The sequence below is a fragment of the Phalacrocorax aristotelis genome, chromosome 11, assembly GCF_949628215.1.
Source record: "Phalacrocorax aristotelis chromosome 11, bGulAri2.1, whole genome shotgun sequence".
Lineage (NCBI taxonomy): Eukaryota > Metazoa > Chordata > Aves > Suliformes > Phalacrocoracidae > Phalacrocorax > Phalacrocorax aristotelis.
The window spans coordinates 10,613,573-10,635,096 of record NC_134286.1 but is presented as its reverse complement, the minus strand read 5'-3'; the positions used below and the strand labels follow the sequence as shown (position 1 = coordinate 10,635,096).

Genomic DNA, 21,524 nt, shown 5'->3' with positions numbered 1-21,524 from the left:
GAAGGTATAGATTAAGAAAAAGAATTTACTCATTGTATTCTTAAGTAAGCACACCAAACACATTTACTTCATCACCATAGCTGTGTTTGTGTTGGCTAAGGGGACCAACACCTGATATCAGCACTGGCACAACCGAATGGGAAACATGGGTATCCCACTGCTCCTTGGAAATGTCAGAGTTGTTTGCTGTGTTGTCAGCATGTTAAGGTATCATTAATGTTGTTTGTTTTGTTTTCTCTCGCTCCCCGCCCCCCTCCCCCCCCCCCCCCCCCCCCCCGCGATTAACAGAGTGTTCAGTAAACGGAGTTCATAGTAATCCAGGGGGGATTTCAAAAGAAAAAGGGTAACTTGGATACCCCAGTTACTGCTGGTCAGGAGGTGGGATATCTCATCTATGGCAGAGCGAAGCTGGCTCTGGTTTGCCGGTTGTTATCTCCGTGTTTCTAGCTGAGACATTCCAGCGGTAACTGGCTCGCAGGGTGCCTGGCTGATGGGTGGCTATGCTAGCCCTGAGGAACCAGCCTTCGGGGCTCAACCTGATGGGCTCAGCCTCTAGTGAATGCAAATCAAATCGCTGTGCCATTCAGCTGCATAGCTACACAAAGGCAAAATAAAGCCCTGCTTCAGGCCCAGTTCTTCTTTTATGATATTCATCTCCCCACTGCTCACCCCTGGAATTTTAACCATGCTGTGATTTTAATTTTCTTCTTTAAATACAGAAAATGCATTAGAAATGAAACTTTCATGTTGTCAGAAACGGAACGCATGCCAGGAGTGGTACCTCCAGTATAGCTTTACTTTTAGTCATCTTGAGTTACACAGAGAGAATGCCACAGTCAGTGACACCGCCACATTACAACATGCACTTAATCCTAACAAGGAGGGAGAGGCTGTGGTTAACAGGTTGTTTTTCATCTCATTTTGTTTCTAAACAAGCTGATAGCCAGTTCTGAATCATGAGATTGGAAGAGAACCTGGTGCTTTTGTCAGGCCCAGCATTGTTTACAGGATCATTTTTGTTTCCCTCTGGGGAGATAGTGACCCACAGATACTGAAGCTATCCAGAATCCAAATCAAAACCATGTTATCTCATTTTATTTTAAATTCATTACTCAGATCAGGATTGTCAAAAAGGCTCATTTAGTTTATGTACAACTCAGATAGGCTTTGGAAGAATATTGACTGATTTCTCAGTGTGGGTAGGTTTTGTTTCATGCAGAACTTGCCTGAAGGTTTGTGTTCGGCATTGTGGCTTGGCCACTCGAATCCAGGATTCCCAGGCAGCCTGTGAAGGAGTGTTTTTCCCAAATTTCTAAACCAGAAATTTCCTAGAGAACCTGCTGCACAGAGTGATAAAATACAATCTGATTTTACCTTTCTACCTCTCAAACACTGCCCCGCACACTTCTCAATCCTGGTATACCTCTCAGCCATGGCTAGATCAAGACATACTGGGTAATGCTTTGCCCAACAAAGAAGTCCCACTAATTGAGAACAGCAAGTGTTTGTCATGGTGTGGATCTGAAAGAGCCATGGGAAAGAGCAGTTAGAAATGGAGGAGAGCAATTAAGCAGCCAGTCAACCAGTGTCCCCTTGTGCCTGTACATGGTGTGTGCTTAGGCCAGTGCCCTCCTGCATGTCCTTAGGGGATGCTTTGGGAAGGTCACTTCGGTGGGTGAAGCAGGGGAGAGCTTCGGAAAACATCCTTAAGTGGCTGCTCGTTAAATTCCTCCTCTGGAGATGGCTTTGCTTTTACGACCTGCCCTTTCTGTGTCTGTCATGTGTATGTGGAAGGTGTATTTAGAAGCTGAAATTTCCGTACTGTTTAACCCTCTTGTGTCCTTTGCTTTTGTGCATCTCCTGAGCCTAGACTCTGGCATGGAGCAGGTTAAGAAGAAATGAAAGGCAGGTGTGGGTGGAGAAGGAGCCATGAGCAGGGGCTCTGGACGAGTGAGCGTGGGTGAGGCAGGTGGGCAGTGGCTCTGTGGAGAGGAGCAGGGAGGTGGCGGGTCGGCTGTCTGCACAGGCGTGTGGTGCTCGGGAGAGGGTCAGCGTATGATGGGGAGCTGGCGGCCCCCGGGTAGAAGGCAAGCGGGTGGGTATGTGGGTAGGTACTGGCAGAGGAGGAAGAAGGGCACGGAGCGGGGGGCAAGGAGGGCTGAAGAGCCCGGGCTGAGGGAGGGCGTCCAGGCGGGTGCGTGGCAGGGGAAGTGGGTCGGGGTAAGGTGAGGAGGGGAGGGCGTGCGGAGCGCAGGGGGTGTTTAGGAGGGGAAGTGGGCAGGAGGGCGGGCAGGGTTAGGCAGGTGGGTGTTCCCAAGGAAGTGGGCGCGGGGCTGGAGGAGGGGGAGCGGGGCTGGGGCGGGCGGCCGGGGGGTGCCCCGGGGGCGGGAGATGCCGCACCGCCGGCGGCCCCGCCCGGGCCGCGGGGCAGCCCAGGGGCCGCGGTTCCCGGCGGGGGGCGGGAGCGGCCGGGAGGCGGCTCCGATAAAGGACCGGGCGCCGGCCGGCGCGGGCACAGCGGAGCGGCTCCGGCGGCGGCGATGGGGATGCTCAGCCTGCCGGGCTTCCTCTCTTGCGGGAAGAAGAAGGTGGGGCGGCCGGGGGGGGTTGGCTGGCCGGGGGCACCCGGACAGGTGGGGTGTGGGGACACCTGGGTAGGTGGGATAGTGGGGGTACCTGGGCGCGTGGGGTAAGGGGGCACTTGGGCAGGTGTGGGTGCATCTGAGCAGGTGGGGTATGGAGGTGCCCAGGCAGACATAGGGGCACTTGGACAAATAGGGTGCAGGTACCTGGGCAGCTATGGGAGCACCCGCAGGTGAGGTCTGGAGCACCTGGCCAGGTATGAAATTGTCTGGGCAGGTAAGATCCAGGCAGGTATGGGAATATGGGGACACCGGGGTAGGTGAAGAGGGATGAGCTGGGGTGAGCACCTGAGCAGGTATGGGGGCACCTGGGGAGGTGGGAAAGGCACCTGGACAGGTGTTTTTAAAGCGGGCATACAGGTATGTGGTGCGAGCATCTGAACAGGTGTGGGACATCTGGGCATGTGCAGGGCAGAGTAGGGGAGTCCCATGGAGGTGCTGCCCCGAGGAGTTGACAGCACGGGTTGCTAAGGTAGGAGCAGGGCAAAGCTGGCCATGAAGATTGTTTGGGCTCTCTGGTGGGACCCTCTGTAACAGGTCCATGCTGCCCTACCAGGGATCAGGTGGACTGGCAGCCCACCTGGCTCTGCCCACCCTGTCTAGTTGCCCTGCCCAGTGATGCCAAGGTGCTGCTCTGGACAGAGAAATGAGGATATGACTGCCCTGCTTGCCCATGGGGCCATCCTGAGCCTTCCCTCTTCCTTTCCAAGGACTTCAATCTGTCAAATGAAAAAGATGCCCATGCCAGTGACAGCGATGAGAACCTGGAGCGTGGCAACTGGTCAAACAAAGGCGACTACCTGCTGTCCATGGTGGGCTACGCTGTGGGCCTGGGCAACGTCTGGCGGTTTCCCTACCTCACCTACCAGAATGGCGGAGGTACCTGTATTGAATGGCAGTGTCGGGTGGGCACACCCTGCTTTCCCCAAGAGAGGAGGGCCAGCTCCAAGGGCCAGCCTGAGGTTGGGCACGTTTTGTCAAAGCTGGATGTGAGCATCACCCTGGGAAGTGGGATACTGTCCACTGATGGAAATGGGAAGAGGAGTAGGACGCCTCTCTGCTTTTTGGGTACCAGCTGAGGATGGAAATAGTATTTTTTAACTGCAAACTTCCACCTGAGAATTCTAGAACCCTTCTGATTTACTCATGACCAATATGCCAATGTGCCAATATCCTCTACTTACCTAAACAGCTGTTCTCCCTCCCCAGTGCTTACTACCCTGATATGTTTGTAGACAGCAGTTGTTTCCCCTCTCAACCTTTATTTTGTCAAGCAAACAAGCTAAGCTGGAATAATTATCCAAGCTCAGTAATTATCCCCATCAGATATGTGGGAAGTGTGAGGCAGAGAGAGCCTCTACCTGCTTACACAATGAACTAGTGGCAAAACCGAATGGAGGCACTGGCTTCCCTGGTTGCTATTCCAGAGCTTTGTCTACTTGCCAGGCAACCACTAGTAATTAAAGACAGCATAAACACCAAGTAACTGCAGAGGACTTACTTGTACGTACTCATTTGCTCTGCCTGACAGTCATTGGAAGTCGAATTCTGGACTGTAAATGCAGCACAGCCCATACAGCTGCACGTGGAACACAAGGTGGCATTCTTGGTACAGAAGTTTTATTGGAGTGAGTTTGGCCATGTTGCGTTACTTACAGTTTACTTGAAGAAAATTGTGAAAACAAAATAAGTCATGACATTGGCCCTTCTGCTAGATGTTTTTTTTCTTATCTGCCGTAGCACAAAGACTTTCATTAAAAGTGTATTTGTGCTGCTGCTTGCACCCTGCTCTCTGCCTCTTGCCCACATTTGACAAAATATAGCCACATTTCAAAACACAGGAGTAATACAGTTAATTCTGTGGGAGTATTTACTTCCTTAAATTACAGCAGGTATTTGCAGTTTCTTGCAGAACTGGATCCTTTATTGTTTTAAGTTCACTGAGAGTCAGGACACATTTCTGCAGGGATATTGATCAGGTTGTGTTTAGGAAACCTGTGCCCTCGCTTGCCCTATCTTCTGTGCACACACAAAGAAGTGCCAGTCCCTTCCACAGAACAGGGCTCTCATTGATATCAGGTTAATGTACACTTTAAAATGGACTCGAACAAGAGCCATGCTGAGATGCTGTTTGACACAGGAGTCAGCCAACCATAGAAAATAATTTTTGTGCTTTGATGTCCAGTAGCAACAGAACAGTTGCAAAATGTAGTTAAGTACATGAAGGAATCGTTCTGTTCCTTTTTAAATTAAGATGAAATATTAAACGAAGATTAAATAGAAAACAGACAAAGCCAGCGGCACCTACAGCAGTGTTCCTGCTTCTGAGAGCAGTATGTCTTCAGTAAGTTTTGTAAAATCCTTTTAATTCTATAAGAGAAGCCATCCCGTGTAAATCACCAGGTCTCCTGGTAATATGTCTCTTAATTGCAGGGACTAGTCTTAAAGAAAACAGGATTTACAAACAAATCTCTCTGTTCTGCAAGAAGCAAAAAACCCACAGTAGGATATGTGAGGCAGGGGCAAAAGGGGGGTATAAAACGTGATAGAACTGTGGTGAATGCCGAAAGATTCATTGCTTTCTCTATATGTGTGTGTGTTGTGGTTTTCTCCTTTTCTCCCCTCAGGTGCTTTTCTAATCCCGTACACCTTGATGTTGGCATTAGCTGGCTTGCCCTTATTTTTCATGGAATGTTCTCTTGGGCAGTTTGCCAGTCTAGGGCCAATTTCCGTCTGGAGAATATTACCATTGTTTCAAGGTTGGTTTTGTTTTGTTTCCTTATACTTTTTTTATTTGAGTAATAAATAGATATGAGTGAATGACTTTTTCAGAAAGTTACTAATTCTAAGAAGCTGGTTTCCATGTAGACAATATTCCTAATATTACAAGGTCAGTCTTCCGTTCCCAAATAGATCTTCCTTATTATTCAGTTAATAAACAGATGGGCAGTAATGATTAGCTCAAAAAAGTTGTCAATTATGAGAGGTTTTACCAATGATTCTCCTGGTGTTACACAGCACGTCACCCTAACTGCAGCTCTCCAGGCAGAAGGAAATCACCGTTTGCTCTGTGAGGGGAAAACCCCAGTTAAACACCTGGCACATGTGCAACAGATTTAAATCAATTTTTAGACGTTAGCTTTATCACCATTTCTTTACACCTTACATCCTCTGTAGCTTGCAAGGCAGTTCCATGTTGGATGGGTTAATTCTGTATTTGGCTGCCAGCATTGGCAAAGGCAGGTGGGTCTGATTGCTTTATGCAATGCTGTGCATGTATTCACCCAACTCACTGCCTTGGGAGTCATTTGATGGTGTGAAAAAATAGGTTAGACTCTGGCTTCGTAAGGGGAGGTGCCTCTTGCGGTAAGAGGAATAGTTGCACTCTGCAGAGGTAGTTTGCCTCTCTTTGTGAGGGTCTGAATTTCATGGGGACATTTATGCGTTTGGAAACAACTAACCATGTGCTTTACTTGCTCCTGTGCACACAGGTCCTGTACTGATGGGTGTAAAGGACTATGTAACTGCTCTTGTTTGTCCTCTTTATCTAGCAGAGGAATTAATGTAGGAACAAGGAAGTTTCTTATGCACTGAGAATTGTACTTGCCACCTTCTCCAGCAACAAAAGGATTTACAAGTCTGGCTGGTTGCCTGAACACTTACCCTTTTTGCCGGTCTCCATTCTGCAGCACAATCTTCCACGAGGGCAGTGTACTTAAATTTAGAGCAAAAGTCTGCAGACACAGCAAATCTTTTATGTATCTGTGAAGATATAAACTTGAACACAGTCTCTAACATGATGGGAACAGTTTGGCAGACTTTCCCAAACTAGCAGAACAAAGCTCATTGTAACAAAGGAGAACAGTGTTATTGGTACAGATTTACTGTTCTGTGTTGCTTCTCATTGATTGGCAAAACTATTCATTACAGTGGGATCTTTAAAATGGCTTGGTCAGTCGTAGTATTTGTATAGCTTCTTTTATTCTACTAAGCAATCAAAACTTCCCACTGAACTGGGAGAGAGCAAAATATTGAATTTCTCCATTAGGCCTGGACTTAGCAACTAGTCCAATTTTTCTGTGGGCCTGATTCAAACTCTGTCAAAACCACATTTGAGATGGTCGGTTTGGATCATATCCCTCACTTCATGGCTTTACCCCTTCCCTCTTTGGTTGCTGTTAAAAATTATTTTAGAAACAAATATAAAACAACCTCAACTTCTTCCCAAGTAGACTATTAAAAGTTAAGTGAAGACCAGTCATGCTTTGTTTTTCAACCCAAGTTTGGGGTAATTAAGACATTGTGTCTTTTTTTCCTAGGAGTGGGCATCACAATGGTCATCATCTCAACATTTGTGGCGATCTACTACAATGTTATCATTGCCTACGCACTCTACTACTTATTTGCCTCATTTCAAAAAGTGCTACCATGGTCAGATTGCTTTTCCTGGGCAGATGAGTTCTGCAGCAAAACGCGATTAGGTACTGCACTTAACAGATAGAGCTTAATATTACTGTTTTGGATACTTGTACTTTGTACTGTTTTCCGGGGGAAATCACAGGGCAAAACAGCTACCCATGGCTTAAAAAGTCCTTCCTGGAGTTTTGCCTCTGAACACATAGGAGTGATGCTTGTTTGCTTCTCTGCTGCCAGTTCTGGGTGTTTGGGAAATCTCCAGAGAGCTGGGCTGAAACCTCCTTGTTGCACCCATCTTTTTTTCTCCTTTAAAATCTAAGGTTTGCTTCTAGTATGTACAGTCCCCAGAAATACTGCATTCCCAGTTCATCAGGCTTCATGGCAAAGCAAACACCCTCCTTAGAAGAGTATTGCTATAGCTTTTATTGTGGGTTCTTTCATTACCCCTTGCCTCCCCTGTGGCTATGGTAATCCTGAGCACCAGCGAGGCACTGGTTTCACACTTTACTAACTCTTTAGAACATATCTCCATGCTATTGTTCTTGATATTTGGTGCACATCTATGGCCAAACACTTGTTATCTCACCGGTTCCATATCAGACCAGTTCAAGGCAAAAGGTGAAGTTAGTGAGATAATTAGTAGTTAGTAGCTGGAACTGTGTTGCCAAGTGTCAATGTAATTGTAACTCTCTTAACCATATACCTGAGAATCTCTTCTAAGGTTCATAGGTTTCATAAAATGAAGTTGAGATACTTAACAAAAAGCTGATGCTTGCTTATGGGCTAAACAAGAAGATTTTAGCTCAAAATTTGTAAGTGCTGGAGGAATACCAAACTGAACTGAAGAAGCTGTCCTGAAATAGGCTTCAGCAAGACTTTTCCAGTAAATGCTGGTATCATGTACTTTACTGTATGTTCTGGCAAAAAAATCCCAAGCCAAAAAACACCCCAAACAGCATCCACCTCCCCTACCCCCTCCTAAGGAAAATGTTTAAAGAGCTCTAGTAAGCCCTCTGCCATAATAAGATGAAGTTGCTGGAGGATGATCTGTGTGTAACCTTGGTTTGGGACAAAGGTTTTCATAGAGTAACCAAGACTACAATCTTAACTACCCTCAGTTCTAATTTTTGCAAGTATTCTTTACAATAAGGGAAGGTGGGGCTGAGTACACCAGATTCTTGGTGTTTTGATATACAGTCAAAGTAACAAAGTCGCAGCTGCAAGTGATAGTTCAGGTTTGTTTCTAAGTACTGCTAGTAGGAAAACTGAAGCTGTTACTGTTTAGAAAACATATTTGCTGTAGTAGTCTGATTTTTATAATAATAATCACTGTGTTAACAATCCCTTTTGCTTACTTGCTTGCTTCCAGTAAGCGACTGCAACGCAACATTAGATGGAGAAATCATTCATGCGAACTACTCGTTCATCACAAGCAACAATCTCACATGTATGAATGACACCATGAACTACAAACCAGTGCAATTTCCCAGTGAGCAATACTGGAAGTAAGTAAATATTTTAAAGAAATTTCTAAAAATGTATTTATGACGCATTAGGGTTTTGAATGTATCTTCTACTTTTGTCTTACCTTGCTATCGAGAAACAATCTAGTCAAGGGTGGTGGGCATGCAAATCAGTGCAGAGGGGACTTAAATTTTAATTGATGAGTCTGGGCCCTTGAAAAAAATAGATAGAAGCAAAGAAGTCAACCTGTAGCAAACTCAAAGATACTTCAGCTTAAAGAAGTCCTCTTCTCTGGAGTCCTGGTAGGGACTACTTAGCACCTTCATGTATAGCATATGCTTTTTTTTCAGTGGTTACTGTGCAAGATGTATTCACCTTATTCTGAATCTGGGCCTGTTGTGAAATTGCTGTTTCTTTAGCCACATGGTTTCAATTTGCCTCATGTTCCTTGGATTCCTGGGAACTGATTCTTCTTATGGCCTCTTCTCTTGCCATCAGAGTTTCATGGTTAACATGAAAGAGCTGAGTTAGTCCTGATGGGAGATGTATGGAGAGCTGAGGGCTGGTAGACTTTAAAAAGAGGGGGAAAATGCAGTTGTATAGTCAGTTTTTCAATGCCAATCATGCAATTCTCACTGCATGCTCATGGAAGCTACTGCAGGGTCTTGTAATATCTGTAGAAACCAGCTCACTTTCCTTCGAGAAGTGGCTGAAGAGGAGTGTGTGCTGCTGTTGCCTTCTTCTCATTGCAGCATTTTGTGCTTTCAGTAAAGTGGCTCTTCAGCGCTCGAGTGGATTGGATGAGACCGGTAACATCGTGTGGTACCTGGCTCTCTGCCTCCTCCTGTCCTGGATGATTGTTGGAGCTGCCTTGTTTAAAGGAATAAAATCTTCTGGAAAGGTAAGTTAGGAAGAGCAACTAGCAGACTTTTGGCCTGAACCTGCCCTTCCAATGTCAGTTGGACCCAGGGTAGGTTAGCACAAGACAGGATGCAATCCTAACGCACTACCCTCTGCTCGACTCAGCATTAGACTTTCTTTCTGCTCCTTGGCTTCATGACTGTTACATAAAATATGAGTAAGGCGTTGATTACACAGCAATTACTTAACACATGGTCTCTTAGCTCCTGCAGGGCTGCCATGTATTTGGGGATCTTGCTGTCATGCAGGTGATTCCAGCTGAGTTTTGGCAGTCACCCGCCCTGTTATGATGGAGGCATGTATGTGACCGCACACATGCGCACACACCCTGGGAGGACGTGGTAATAATTTGCACCTCCAGACTAGCTGAGATGTTTGCACAATACAGGTCAAGTCCTGCGAACAGATGTGCGTGTGCAGGTTCCTGCCAGATTGTGAAATATTGTTGGTACTTAAGATTCCAAGTTGCTTTTAGGGGCCAGGTCCATAGGTGCTTGTTTTCAGACTCTGGCTCTGCTGAGCTCCCATTTCCATGTGCTGGAGCACGGCTGCCTGGAGTTTTCCTACACCTAGGTTGGCTCCTCTCCAGACTTCAGGCAGGCTGAATTTCAGTGAGGCACTGTGTGAGGCCCTTTTTGTGGTTTAGTTCCTTCCTCTCCGTACTCCTTTCTTGCCTCCATGTTGCATCTCCGTCATTTATTTCTTCAGTCTCTGTTGCCTTCGTTCTTTCTCTTACCCTTTCTGCACTGATTTCCCCCACCCCGTTCAATTCCTTCTGTCATTGTGCCTTTCCATTGTTCCTCACTGCCTGTTTTCCTTTCCTCAGTCTGATGTCTCCTCCTATTCTGCTTTCTCTGTGGAGCTTCCTGCCCTCTGTCTCAGCACTTCAGGGTGGAGTATCTGCTTTCCCAGCCACAGTTGTTCTGCCACATGGCTCCTCTTAAACTCACATTCTTTGGGTTCCTGGCAATTGGCTCTTCCTGTTGTCACTTCTCTTCTGGCATGAAGGTAAGCCTCTTTGAGGAGGAAGGTAAGACTCAGAAGAATCTAGCTGGGCAGGAACAAGGCAAAGATGAAGAGAAGAGAGAATTGACTATTCCGGGCCTATATGAAAGCGGTCTTCAGACGTACCATATGATGGTGCAATGCTGTGGCTTGGTATAACCAGCAGCACCAGGTCACTTATCCGTCTGTGTAACACTGAAACTAAGACTCAAGAAACAAGAGTATTGTTGAACGTAGCCTGCATGATAATAGCACTGCTTAGCCCTGCTTCTGGCCTGGATCCCATCATGCTAGAAATTGTGTAGACAAAAATAATCTGTGTCCAAGAGAGCATAAAAGTCCTTGTTCCCAGTAAAGAAAGCTTCCAGCATGGGTTTTTTTGTGGGGTTTTTGTTTGTGTGGATGGTTCTTTGGTGTTTCTTGTTTTGTGTGTCATGTCATCCCCTGCCCCCCCTTCCTTTCCCGGTCTCAGCGGGAGATAATTCCATCCTGGTCACCTAATTTTGACTGGCTTTCAGTTTGCATTTGCTAGAAGTATTGCCTAGCAAGAGACCTCTGGGGTGGTTAAGTCCAGGCCTTGCTACAGCAGTAAATCATGTCAGAAAACACATCTCTGAAATTGGTCAAGTACTATCTGAAAAGTGGATATGCGGCTTGGCCCTTCTGTTTCTGCTGGAATGCAGTTCCAGAACCGGCTAAGCCAGATGGTTTAGTGCTTGGCTTGTGTTCACCTCCAGTCTCGCTTCCCTGGTCACCTGCTTTTTCTGTAGCAGCACATCTTAGCCTAAAACCTACATGGAGGTCTGTGCATGCCCTTCTAATATGTGCCCCTGCTCTTCTTTCTGCAGGTTGTCTACTTTACTGCACTCTTCCCGTACGTCATCCTGCTCATCTTGCTGGTGCGAGGTGCCACCCTGGAAGGTGCTCTGAATGGCATTGAATACTACATTGGGAGACAGTCCAACATCACCAAGCTGATGGAGGCAGAGGTGAGAGGTAGTGCCAACCCTGAAAGAGTGATACGCTTCTGCAGTTGTAGGGGCTTGTCACTCACGGAGCACCTTCTGTTTTTTGTTTTTTTTTTTGTTTTTTTACACAGTCAGGTGCTTCTTCATGTCCTACCCTGCATTTTGTATCTGCAGCTGGGTTCCGGTTTCTTCAGCATTCCCCAGCTTTATCAGAAGTCCAAACCCCTGTTCTAGCTACTGTCAATATAAAAAATAGCCACCCTCTTCCTGCCACACCAGACAGTGATGACAACTGTGGTGTTGCCTCTGAGCAGCTCTTGGGGGTCATGCTGGAGTTTCATCCTAGCAAGGCCTCTGGAGAAAGTTCTTGCTGTGGATCAAGCGTTGCTCTTGCACGTGTCCCGCCTGCTTTGGTTGCTGATAATTTCAAAGGACTTTATCAGAAGGTTGGAGGGACCCCTGAGTTTGAAATTCAGGCTGTGCCTTGCCCAGGAAATTAGCCTGGGACGTCAGGTGGACCAGGAAGGGCACTTTGTGCAAAGGATGCCAAGATTTTTTTGTTCTGGCTTATGCCAACATTGGTTCAGTTTTACCAAAAGCAGACACTGAGTGTGATGTTTATTTGTGGTATTTCATGTAAGCAATTGGCTCTGAGGGGCTGCAGCAAAGGCAGAAGTGGTTTGTCTGGGTCATGGTGTGAGGAACACAAGTGGGAGAGCATGTGGAAGTTTTCACTCCTGCAACCCAGTCCTAGTTTTCCTTTTTTTCCTTATTCATTGTCACTGTGACAAGATTAATATCTTAAGAACCCACATATGTGAATGAATTGAATCTCTCCTTCAGGGCTAGCCCAATAAGACTTAAATATTTGGCAACATACTTAGGATGTCACCTTCCTGAGATCATAAAATATATTGTTTGTGCTTGAGACTGCAAGGTTACCAGCATGCTATATCCCACCTACTCTAAAACTCATATGAAATAGAATTAGATATTCTGGCTAAATGCAAAAAGCCCCTGGAGCTTCCATAGCCAGCAGACTTAAATGTTTATGATATGTACTTAAATGTTTATGATGTAAATAATACAGTCATTCCCATGTTCTTATTTCTGGTAGGTTTGGAAGGATGCAGCCACCCAGATATTCTACTCCCTGTCTGTGGCATGGGGCGGGCTTGTTGCTTTGTCTTCGTACAATAAGTTCCACAACAACTGCTACTCAGATGCTATTTTAGTTTGTGTAACTAACTGCGCCACCAGTGTATTTGCTGGGTTTGCGATATTCTCCGTCTTGGGACATATGGCATTCGTGTCCGAGAGACCTGTGTCTGAGGTCGTGGACTCAGGTAGGCTGATACACTGTTGGTATCGGGGATTGCTTTGACCAAGGCATGACAATAACCTCCTTCCTTCCACTACTTTCCAGGATTTGATCTGGCATTTGTAGCCTACCCAGAGGCTCTCTCCAAGTTACCAGTTTCTCCTCTGTGGTCCTTCTTGTTTTTCTTCATGCTCCTGCTCTTGGGCCTTGACTCTCAGTTTGCCACCATAGGTGAGTGTGGTTTTAAGTAACCCATGGCTTTTCAAATGAACATTACCTTTCTGAGGTGTGCAGCAAAACCCACACTTCTTCATTTGCAGAAACACTTACAACCACCATACAAGATATATATCCTGAAGTGATGAAAACATTAAGAATCCCTGTAACCCTGGGTGTATGCATATTGCTCTTCCTTCTGGGTCTCACCTGTGTTACTCAGGTAAGGCATTAAATTATTTTTTGGAAGTGGGTTTAGTTATGCTGCAAGTGATAAACTCAAGTCAAAATATCCTTTCCAACTGTTCCTGTTTGCATGGATTGATCTGAGAGACTCTTGAACTTTGCCAGTGTGCCAGGACATGCAAATAAGAAATTCCCAGGGGGAAGCTTGATGAACCTAAGGTTTTCTGTGATTATGGAACTGAGATGTGCTTTTAAATAGAAGGCCTGTACAGAGCCCATGAACCACCAGCCTGATTTGCTGCTCCTCAGTTCAGGAGGCTATTTGTGTAATCTCAAGCATAAGTACACAGTGCGTGTGCGTGCAGCGCTGTGGGTACTGCTAATAGATGCCAGTGGGAACTTTTTGTTCAGAACTAATTACCAAACAGGACAGGATTTGAGAAATAGCCTATTCATGTCATAAAAACCTCACAATGCATCTGTAGATTGTAAGGTTACTTCTGTATATTGTGCATGTGTGTAAGTATATACACATACATAAAAGGAATTTTAAGTACACTCTGTAAAATTTCTTGAGGCAATTGCTTTCGAGGATATAACAGTTCATTGCAATTACTCCATCTAGCAATGCAGATTTATATATGCGGTTAGACTGAGAATGTGAAGAAGATAATTGTGGTGAATAGACAGTTGTATGGTCAAGCAAAGCACATAAGTTATGAAACATGATGGCAGGGAAACTTGCAAAGGACTTAGTACACAAGTATGTGAAATGGCCTAAAGCTTGTTTCCTGCTCTGTGATTCTGCTATTGCATGCTGGTGTTTAAAGCTGTGTTTAACCCACGTGGAAAATTTGTGCGTGTAGGAGTATGTAATCCTACCAGAACTGATAACTGGTATAGCTGTTGCTGTAGCTCAGTATTAAAACTTCAGCACCAGCTTTAATACAGTAAGTTCCAAATTTAAATCTTGCTCTCAGTTGTTCATATATACACTGCATATACATATATCTTGTTATTAGTGTACAGATCTACAGTATTTTGTCAGAAGTACTTTTCAACCTGACAGAGATATTTAAATGAAATAATGCTCACAAATGTCTAATTAACCTAGAGAACTGGGAATTAAAAAAAACTCAGACTGGTGATTAGTTAAACTGGCTTGAGCAATGGCACTTATTTTATTTGCAATAAAGAGGTTACCGGGACTGGGCACGTTTTTACCTCTTTATTGTTTGTTCTACAGGCAGGAATTTACTGGGTTAACCTAATAGATCACTTCTGTGCAGGATGGGGAATCCTTATCGCAGCTGTCTTGGAGATAATAGGCATCATCTACATTTATGGTAAATTGTTTGTACAGAAAATCCATTAGTTGGCTATGCAATCCCAGGCACAGTGTATATCAAACATTAATGTGGCATTTCATAGAATCATAGAATCATTAAAGTTGGAAAAGACCTCTAGGATCACCAAGTCCAACTGTTTACCCAACACTACCATGCTTCCTAAACCATGCCCTGAAGTGCCACCTCTACACGTCTTTTAAATACCCCCAGGGATGGGGACTCCACCACCTCTCTGCGCAGCCTGTTCCAATGCCTGACCACTCTTTCCCTAAAGAATTTTTTCCTAATATCCAATCTAAACCTCCCCTGATGCAGCTTGAGGCCACTTCCTCTCATCCTATCGCTTGTTACTTGGGAGAAGAGACCAACACCCACCTCACTACAGCCTCCTCTCAGGTAGTTGTAGAGAGCGATAAGCAATAAGGTCTCCCCTCAGCCTCCTCTTCTCCAGGCTAAACACTCCCGGTTCCTTCAGCTGTTCCTCATCACACCTGCTCTCCAGACCCTTCCCCAGCATCGCTGACCTTCTCTGGACACGCTCCAGCACCTCAATGTCCTCCTTGTCCTGAGGGGCCCAAAACTGAACACGATATTCGAGGCGCAGCCTCACAGTGCCGAGCACAGGGGCACGATCCCTGCCCTGCTCCTGCTGGCCACACCAGTGCTGACACAAGCCCGGGGGCTGGTGGCCTCCTTGGCCACCTGGGCACTGCTGGCTCATGCCCAGCCGGCTGCCAGCCAGCACCCCCAGGGCCTTCTCTGCCGGGCAGCTCTCCAGCCACTCTGCCCGAGGCCTGGAGCTTTGTGTTGGGTTGTTGTGACCAAAGTGCAGGACTTGGCACTTGGCCTTGTTAAACCCTATACGATTGGCCTCGGCCCATCGATCCAGCCTGTCCAGGTCCCTCTGCAGAGCCTTCCTGCCCTCAAGCAGATCAACACTCCTGCCCAACTTGGTGTCATCTGCAAACTTACTGAGGGTGCACTCGATCCCCTCATCCAGATCGTTGATAAAGTTATTAAACAAGACTGGCCCCAACAATGAGCCTTGGGCAACCCCGCTCGTGACCGGCCGCCAACTGGATCCAGCTCCCTTCACCACAACTCTCTGGGCTCGGCCATCCAGCCAGTTTTTTACCCAGCAAAGAGTACACCTGTCTGAGCCATGAGGATGCTGTGGGAGCCAGTGTCAAAGGCTTTACTGAAGTCCAGGCAGACAACATCCATAGCCTTTCCTTCACCCACTAGGCGGGTCACCCTCTCATAGAAGGAGATCAGGTTGCTCAGGCAGCACCTGCCTTTTGTGAAGCCGTGCTGGCTGGGCCTGATCCCCTGGTTGTCCTGCACGTGCCTGGTGAGCTCACTCAAGATGAACCACCCCATAATCTTCCCCGGGACTGAGGTCAGGCTGACTGGCCTGTAGTTCCCCAGACCTTCCTTCCGGCCCTTCTTGTAGACGGGCAACCCGTCGGCAAGCCTGCAGTTATCTGGGACCTCCCCTGTTAACCAGGACTGCTGGTAAATGATGGAGAGTGGCTTGGCGAGCTCCTCCACCAGCCCCCTCATTACTCTCGGGTGGATCCCATCCAGCCCCATAGACTTATTTTAGTCTAGGCTTATAACTTAACTGTCTGAAAAACTTTAATGGTTACCACAGGACTAGAGAAACCGACCTTGACCATTGCTTTTCTTTTATCCCTTTTGAGTAACCACATGTGCATGGTAGGCACTTGCGTTACAATGCACCCTATGACTGTATTTCAACAGGAGGAAACAGGTTCATTGAAGACATTGAAATGATGATTGGAAAGAAGAGCTGCTTTTTCTGGTTGTGGTGGAGAACCTGCTGGTTTTTCGTTACTCCTGTGCTGTTAATGGTGAGTGTAGGTGACTGAATTGCGTTAGTGTGACACAACTTACTAGTTGGGTATTGAAGAGGTTTCCACGTGAAGAATCAGGGCTGAATACCCAGGCCCTATGTATAATGACAAGGTATGGCTGTGCCAGTGAAGCGAACTACATACTACCTGTGCTTTCCGATACATACCGCTCCTCCCAGGGTCCACTCCGGGAGAGGTTGGGCCATCAGATCAATTGCTAGTGAGCTGGGTCTACACTCCAAGTAGTAACGCCGAGCAATCAGACTGTCCATCTTAGCAGCTGGATTATCTTCATTTCAGACTGAGAAAATGTTTTGAAAACCTAGATTTTTTTTTTTCCCCTTTAAGGGAAATCCCTTTTTCAGGACAGATCCCTGGCTTGGGTTTGCTCTTTGGATGTCCAGCTCTTCCCCTGCCTGAGACTTTTTTAATGTCCTGTTACGTCAGTCGCGGTTGTTCGTTACTCCAGTGTTTCTATTTGTGAGTGTAGATGGTTGGATTATGCTACTATGAGAGAATTCATGAAGATCCCAAATCCAGGAGCAGTGGCAAGTTACTCTGGCCAGCACATTACCGTTAATATTTCTGGACTACGTCTAGAAAATGTTGTTTAAAAATATCTTATTTCTGTGGTAATATTTGCCAACAGTTGATCTTAAATTCTTTCCCATATTCCTGTAAAAAAAGGAACACGGGAACATACAAAACATTCAGGGAAGGGTACTGGGCTCGTCCAGTAACATATATGTTCTCCAACGTAAGATTTCAACAGAACTCAGACATCAAATTCTGTTTAAACATAGATGTGCTTCAAGTGTTAGATTGCATATAAGTGTTGTCTTTCAGTCCTGTCCTTCAGTCTTACTGCTTGGCTGTGACTGAACACCAAATCCTTCATAACTGTTCTCACACTCAGAAGGCAAGAGGGAACTGTGCAGAATTTGTAGATAGCCCTTGTTTGGGTTTTTTTGGTTTGGTTTGGGTTTTTTTTAACCAACTTGGAAATATGGTGCAAGTTCAAGTTAGAGGGAAATCTGCTTTTCTCTTTTAATATTTTTTCATTTTTTAATAGGCAATTTTGATTTGGTCTTTGGTCACATTTTCACCTCCCACTTATGGCTCAGTGTTATATCCAGCCTGGGGAACTGCTGTTGGCTGGTGCATGATTATCTCCTGCGTCATCTGGATTCCCATCATTGCTATTCTAAAAATAGTTAAAGCTGAAGGAAACCTTTGTCAGGTAAGGGCACAAAAAGGCTGTCATAGCCTCAAATCTTGCTTTCCTTGTCATTATCAGGAATGCCTTGGCTTTCTTCTCAAAAACAGGTTCAGTACTTCGAGATGTTCATTAATTGGATTTTTAGACCAACACACACCTCTGGTAGCTGCATCAGAGGCAAATGTGTTCTACTATGTTCTGATAAGAAGATAGAGCCTAATTCTCTGGGATTGCACCCGCACATTCAAGAGTGATTTGTAAGGTTTTGTTGTTATTCCAGCTGCTTTAAATTATCTGAAAAATTTATATCACTTTCTATCCTCATATCATTTTTGGGGTTTTGCCTCCCATTCCTCACAGAAACAAGCAAGTGCAAGGTCTGAGGTATGCTCTTCTTGCCAAGCTTTGCCAGAGAGTCCTGTTGGTCACAGCACTGGCTGCTGGTTTGACTTCAGTGTCCAGAATCCACCGAAACCAAAGACATTTGGAATGATTTTAAAAAACTTCAGTAATTTCTTTGCCGTTTGTTGAGTTGCAAGGCATATCTAGAGTTACAGCTTTACTAAACTTTAAAAATACCCCAGACTAAGGTTCTTACCTCTTGGTTTTTTCTTTCCAGCGCATTGCAAGCTGCTGCAGGCCTGCTGCAAACTGGGGTCCCTACCTGGAATGCCACCGAGGAGAAAGATACAGCCATGTTGTAGATTCCAGAAAGGAAAAGGAACACGAGATTCCTACTGTGTCTGGCTTTGTGTACACTCAACAATGAGATGGCTGTCTGGATGACAAATTTTTAACATATGTGTGGGTTTTTTTTCTTTAACTATTAGAAAGTGACAGTGCAGAACGACAACAAAAAGCAAATCAACCCTCTGCTGTTCAAAGCCCAGCCCCCAAATGAAAGTGAACCATATTATTTATTTTTAGCGCTGTATGTTTGGGGAGGGAACAGGTAAATTAGACACTGAGATCTCCCCAGATATTTAGGTTGAGAGGGAAGGAAAATGTATTGCAGGCACCCGAGGCTGACGGACTGGGCATGCTTAATCCCATCCAACCAATATCCAGCTGGACTGCAGATACGGGCGTGGAAGAGAACAAAGACACATTCTGGTGCTCCCCAGCTACAGGAAATTTCAGCCAAAAGGTGCTGTTCTTGCATGCCCTGATGTGCTGCGGGCAGTTCCTACCTTCTGCTGTGCTTTGCCATCCACAGTGGTGTGCAGCCGGCAGAGAGGTGAAGGGGTGTGCTGTGCCTGGTACTGTAGCTCAGGGAACAGGAATAATTTTTTTTTGTCTAAGCTTTGCTTAGCGCTGTGAGGCTGCTCAGGATTTGATGTTGACTACAGTGTGTATGTATTTTGTCTGTGCACCTAAATGTGGAGTGGCAAAGAATTGCCGTCACAGGAAATAAGGCCTAACATGGTGAAAAGCAGGCTTCTTTCTACTTCTCATTATTCCCCTTGGGATCTCCAGAGCCATCTTTGGTGCCATGACCCATGTTCAGCGTTCATCTGTCTGAAATTCAAAAATCCTGTATTTCCTTATTCTGTCATTAAGCTCTGCAGAATGAGATAATAACCATTGAATTCTGGTGCGTCTGCTCTCCTACACTCACTAAGGCTTTACCTGTAAACTTGTTCTGTGCATATTTCACCCACGCTTGGGTTTTCCCTTCCAAAGGAGACCCAAAGTCCTTTTTAAAGATTCAAACAGTGTTATCGGTGTTGTGCTAGAGCCAAAAGAAACAGAACTTTACCCCAAGTGAAGGCTACAACTGCCTTGTAGTGCTGTTACTCCAAAATTTACTGAAATCATGGGATTATTGAAAAATTAGGAAGTTTGTAATGCATTTGGGAACACAGACTTATGCTTCTACCTAGGAACTAGTGGGTTAGGTTAAGAGAACTTGACTTCACTCATAATACAAGTGGATTCCTGATAAAGGAAAAAAGACCTATGGATTGAATGAATACATTTTGTGTGCTAAGGAGTGTCTCTCTTACTGTGATAATGGTTCCTTGGGAACAACTCAGCAGGGTTTCTAGCTGTCACTTCCTCTCAGGGCTTTGTCACTGTTTCTGGACATGAAGGAATGTGGATAGTGGCTTGTTGCCCAAGCTGCATACCTTGGTGTATGTTATATACTGTTGTTTTTGTGACAAATCAACACTTCATGGCAAATAAAATGTGATTTTTTTTCTGTTTTTAATTGGTTTGGAGCTGGAAAGTTGAGACTTCAGCCTATTGTATGGAGTTGGGAGGAGGCAGCTGGTGGGAAGTACCAACTCTTCTGTGATCCCAAGCCTTTGGAAGATTGAACTAGAAAGATTCAACTTCCAGGAAGCCTTTTCTTATAGAGGTTGATCTAGTGCAATAGCCTTGTTTTGGGTTGGGCTCAGAAAATACAGAAAGTAATTGAGTAAGGATTTGTAAAAATTACTGTGGGATTAGAGCCTGTAACAGAAGTCAGTGAAAAGGACCCCTTTCCTGCGCTCTGGCTGCTCTAGGGTCATGGTCTAGCCATGAACCAGCAGAAAACAGTGCTATTGGTTACCCTGACGTGTGGAGAGGCTGGGAGCAGGAGGGAGGCCGAGCTGCTCATCCCTCAGTGCACCACCCATTGCAGCTGCCACAGTGGGCAGCAGTTCATATCTGGGAAGGGACAGGCTCTGGGAAGGAGAGGTAAGTTAGTCAAGTAACGAGTAAGCGTGCTGTAAGAGGTGCTGGGGAAGCAGGCTGACCAAACCGTCTTCAGAAAGAAGACAGAAAAGTTTTGGCAAAAGAGGTGCTGAAAGCTAACACCAGCTACCTACTGCCCTGCAGGAAGGTCCTGCTGCTGTGTATAGGGGTCCTTTGAGGCTGCTTCTGCTCTGGACTTGTCTTATGGGCTTTTAGGAGCTGTTTTCATGATGTTACACTATAAAAGCCACCCAGAAGAGTGTCAGAAGACAGTTCCTTAAGGGCTGGGGATCCAGTTTTGGTGCTTTTTCCTTTCTCCAAGGTAAGAAAATCTCCCAGTTCTGAAGGCAAGGTTTGCTCTCTTGGCCCTGGCAGAGCGGGGATCCCTCTCTGCCTGTGCATGCCTGATGGCTTCCCAGCACACGCAGTTTCTGTTGCTCCCTTTAGATGAGCTGACTGCTGGCATATGCTGAGGAGTCTCAAAGAGTCTTTAGGAGTTGGCATTCGTATTCCTTGCCTGTCACAGCTCTGGCCCAGCAGCTAGGGTTGTTCAATAGCCCGAGGGTTACACAAAGAAGTGGTGTCCCTCGGCGTTGCTCTGGAGGCAGGCTGGACCCAGCAGACCTGGGTGTATTCCTCACCCACGCAGGCTGGCACCCAACATCCTGGTGTTTGTTGGGTTGAAAAATCAGCCGAACCAACAGTGCAGCATTCTTGGTGAGGGAAGATGCTCTGTGCTGAGCAGGTGGTCAAAATGCCATGTGTTTGGGTCTTTTTCTTTCAGGGGGAAAAAAGAAAACGGTTCTGCTTTGGATCAAGCTAAACAGGAGTGAAAGGAAAACTCTCAAAAAGAGAAAAGTAGAAGTGGAAAAGAAGTACATTTGCTTCGGATTGGCTTAAAACTCAAGTATGTTTTCAGTCAGGAAAGAAAACACAGACACGTGCAGTTCCAAAAAGCCACATCTATGACATGGAAACATTTAAAAAGAGGTATTTCACCTGGCATGTGTATATGTATGGAAAGCGATCAGTAAGGGGCCAGGCTTATGAAAGCAAATCTAAAACGGAAAAGTTATTTCTATTGTGGAGACTGTTCACGGGCGTGACATAATAAAATTTAAAAAATAGACAAAACAAAAAAAAAAAAACCAAGACAAAAAAAAGCCAAAACCAAACCCCAACCTAGTAATTTCTACCGCATCATCTCTGTGCCATAGGGCGTCTTCCACGTTTGCAGCCGGGCTGCGCGGCCGAGCGC

The 21,524-nt window shown here is 45.8% G+C and overlaps 1 protein-coding gene across 1 annotated transcript; it reads left to right on the top strand.

Moving 5' to 3' along the window:
• The first annotated feature begins 2,413 nt into the window (after positions 1 to 2,413).
• On the top strand, positions 2,414 to 21,470 carry SLC6A14 (solute carrier family 6 member 14). The gene is made up of 14 exons (XM_075106850.1): positions 2,414 to 2,588; positions 3,353 to 3,521; positions 5,270 to 5,401; positions 6,962 to 7,123; positions 8,428 to 8,563; positions 9,291 to 9,423; positions 11,297 to 11,437; positions 12,534 to 12,762; positions 12,843 to 12,968; positions 13,058 to 13,176; positions 14,386 to 14,485; positions 16,253 to 16,362; positions 17,438 to 17,605; positions 18,204 to 21,470. Exons 1-14 carry the CDS (start codon positions 2,541 to 2,543, stop codon positions 18,351 to 18,353), a joined length of 1,923 nt encoding a protein of 640 aa, XP_074962951.1. The 5' UTR covers positions 2,414 to 2,540; the 3' UTR covers positions 18,354 to 21,470.
• The last annotated feature ends 54 nt before the right edge of the window (positions 21,471 to 21,524 follow it).

Excerpts from the sequence above, each read along its gene's own strand:
- SLC6A14 (XM_075106850.1), top strand. The coding sequence starts at position 2,541 with ATGGGGATGCTCAGCCTGCCGGGCTTCCTCTCTTGCGGGAAGAAGAAG. Across the intron at positions 12,969-13,057 it reads CTCTCAGTTTGCCACCATAG|AAACACTTACAACCACCATA; the intron begins GTGAGTGTGGTT and ends CTTCATTTGCAG. Across the intron at positions 13,177-14,385 it reads GTCTCACCTGTGTTACTCAG|GCAGGAATTTACTGGGTTAA; the intron begins GTAAGGCATTAA and ends TTTGTTCTACAG.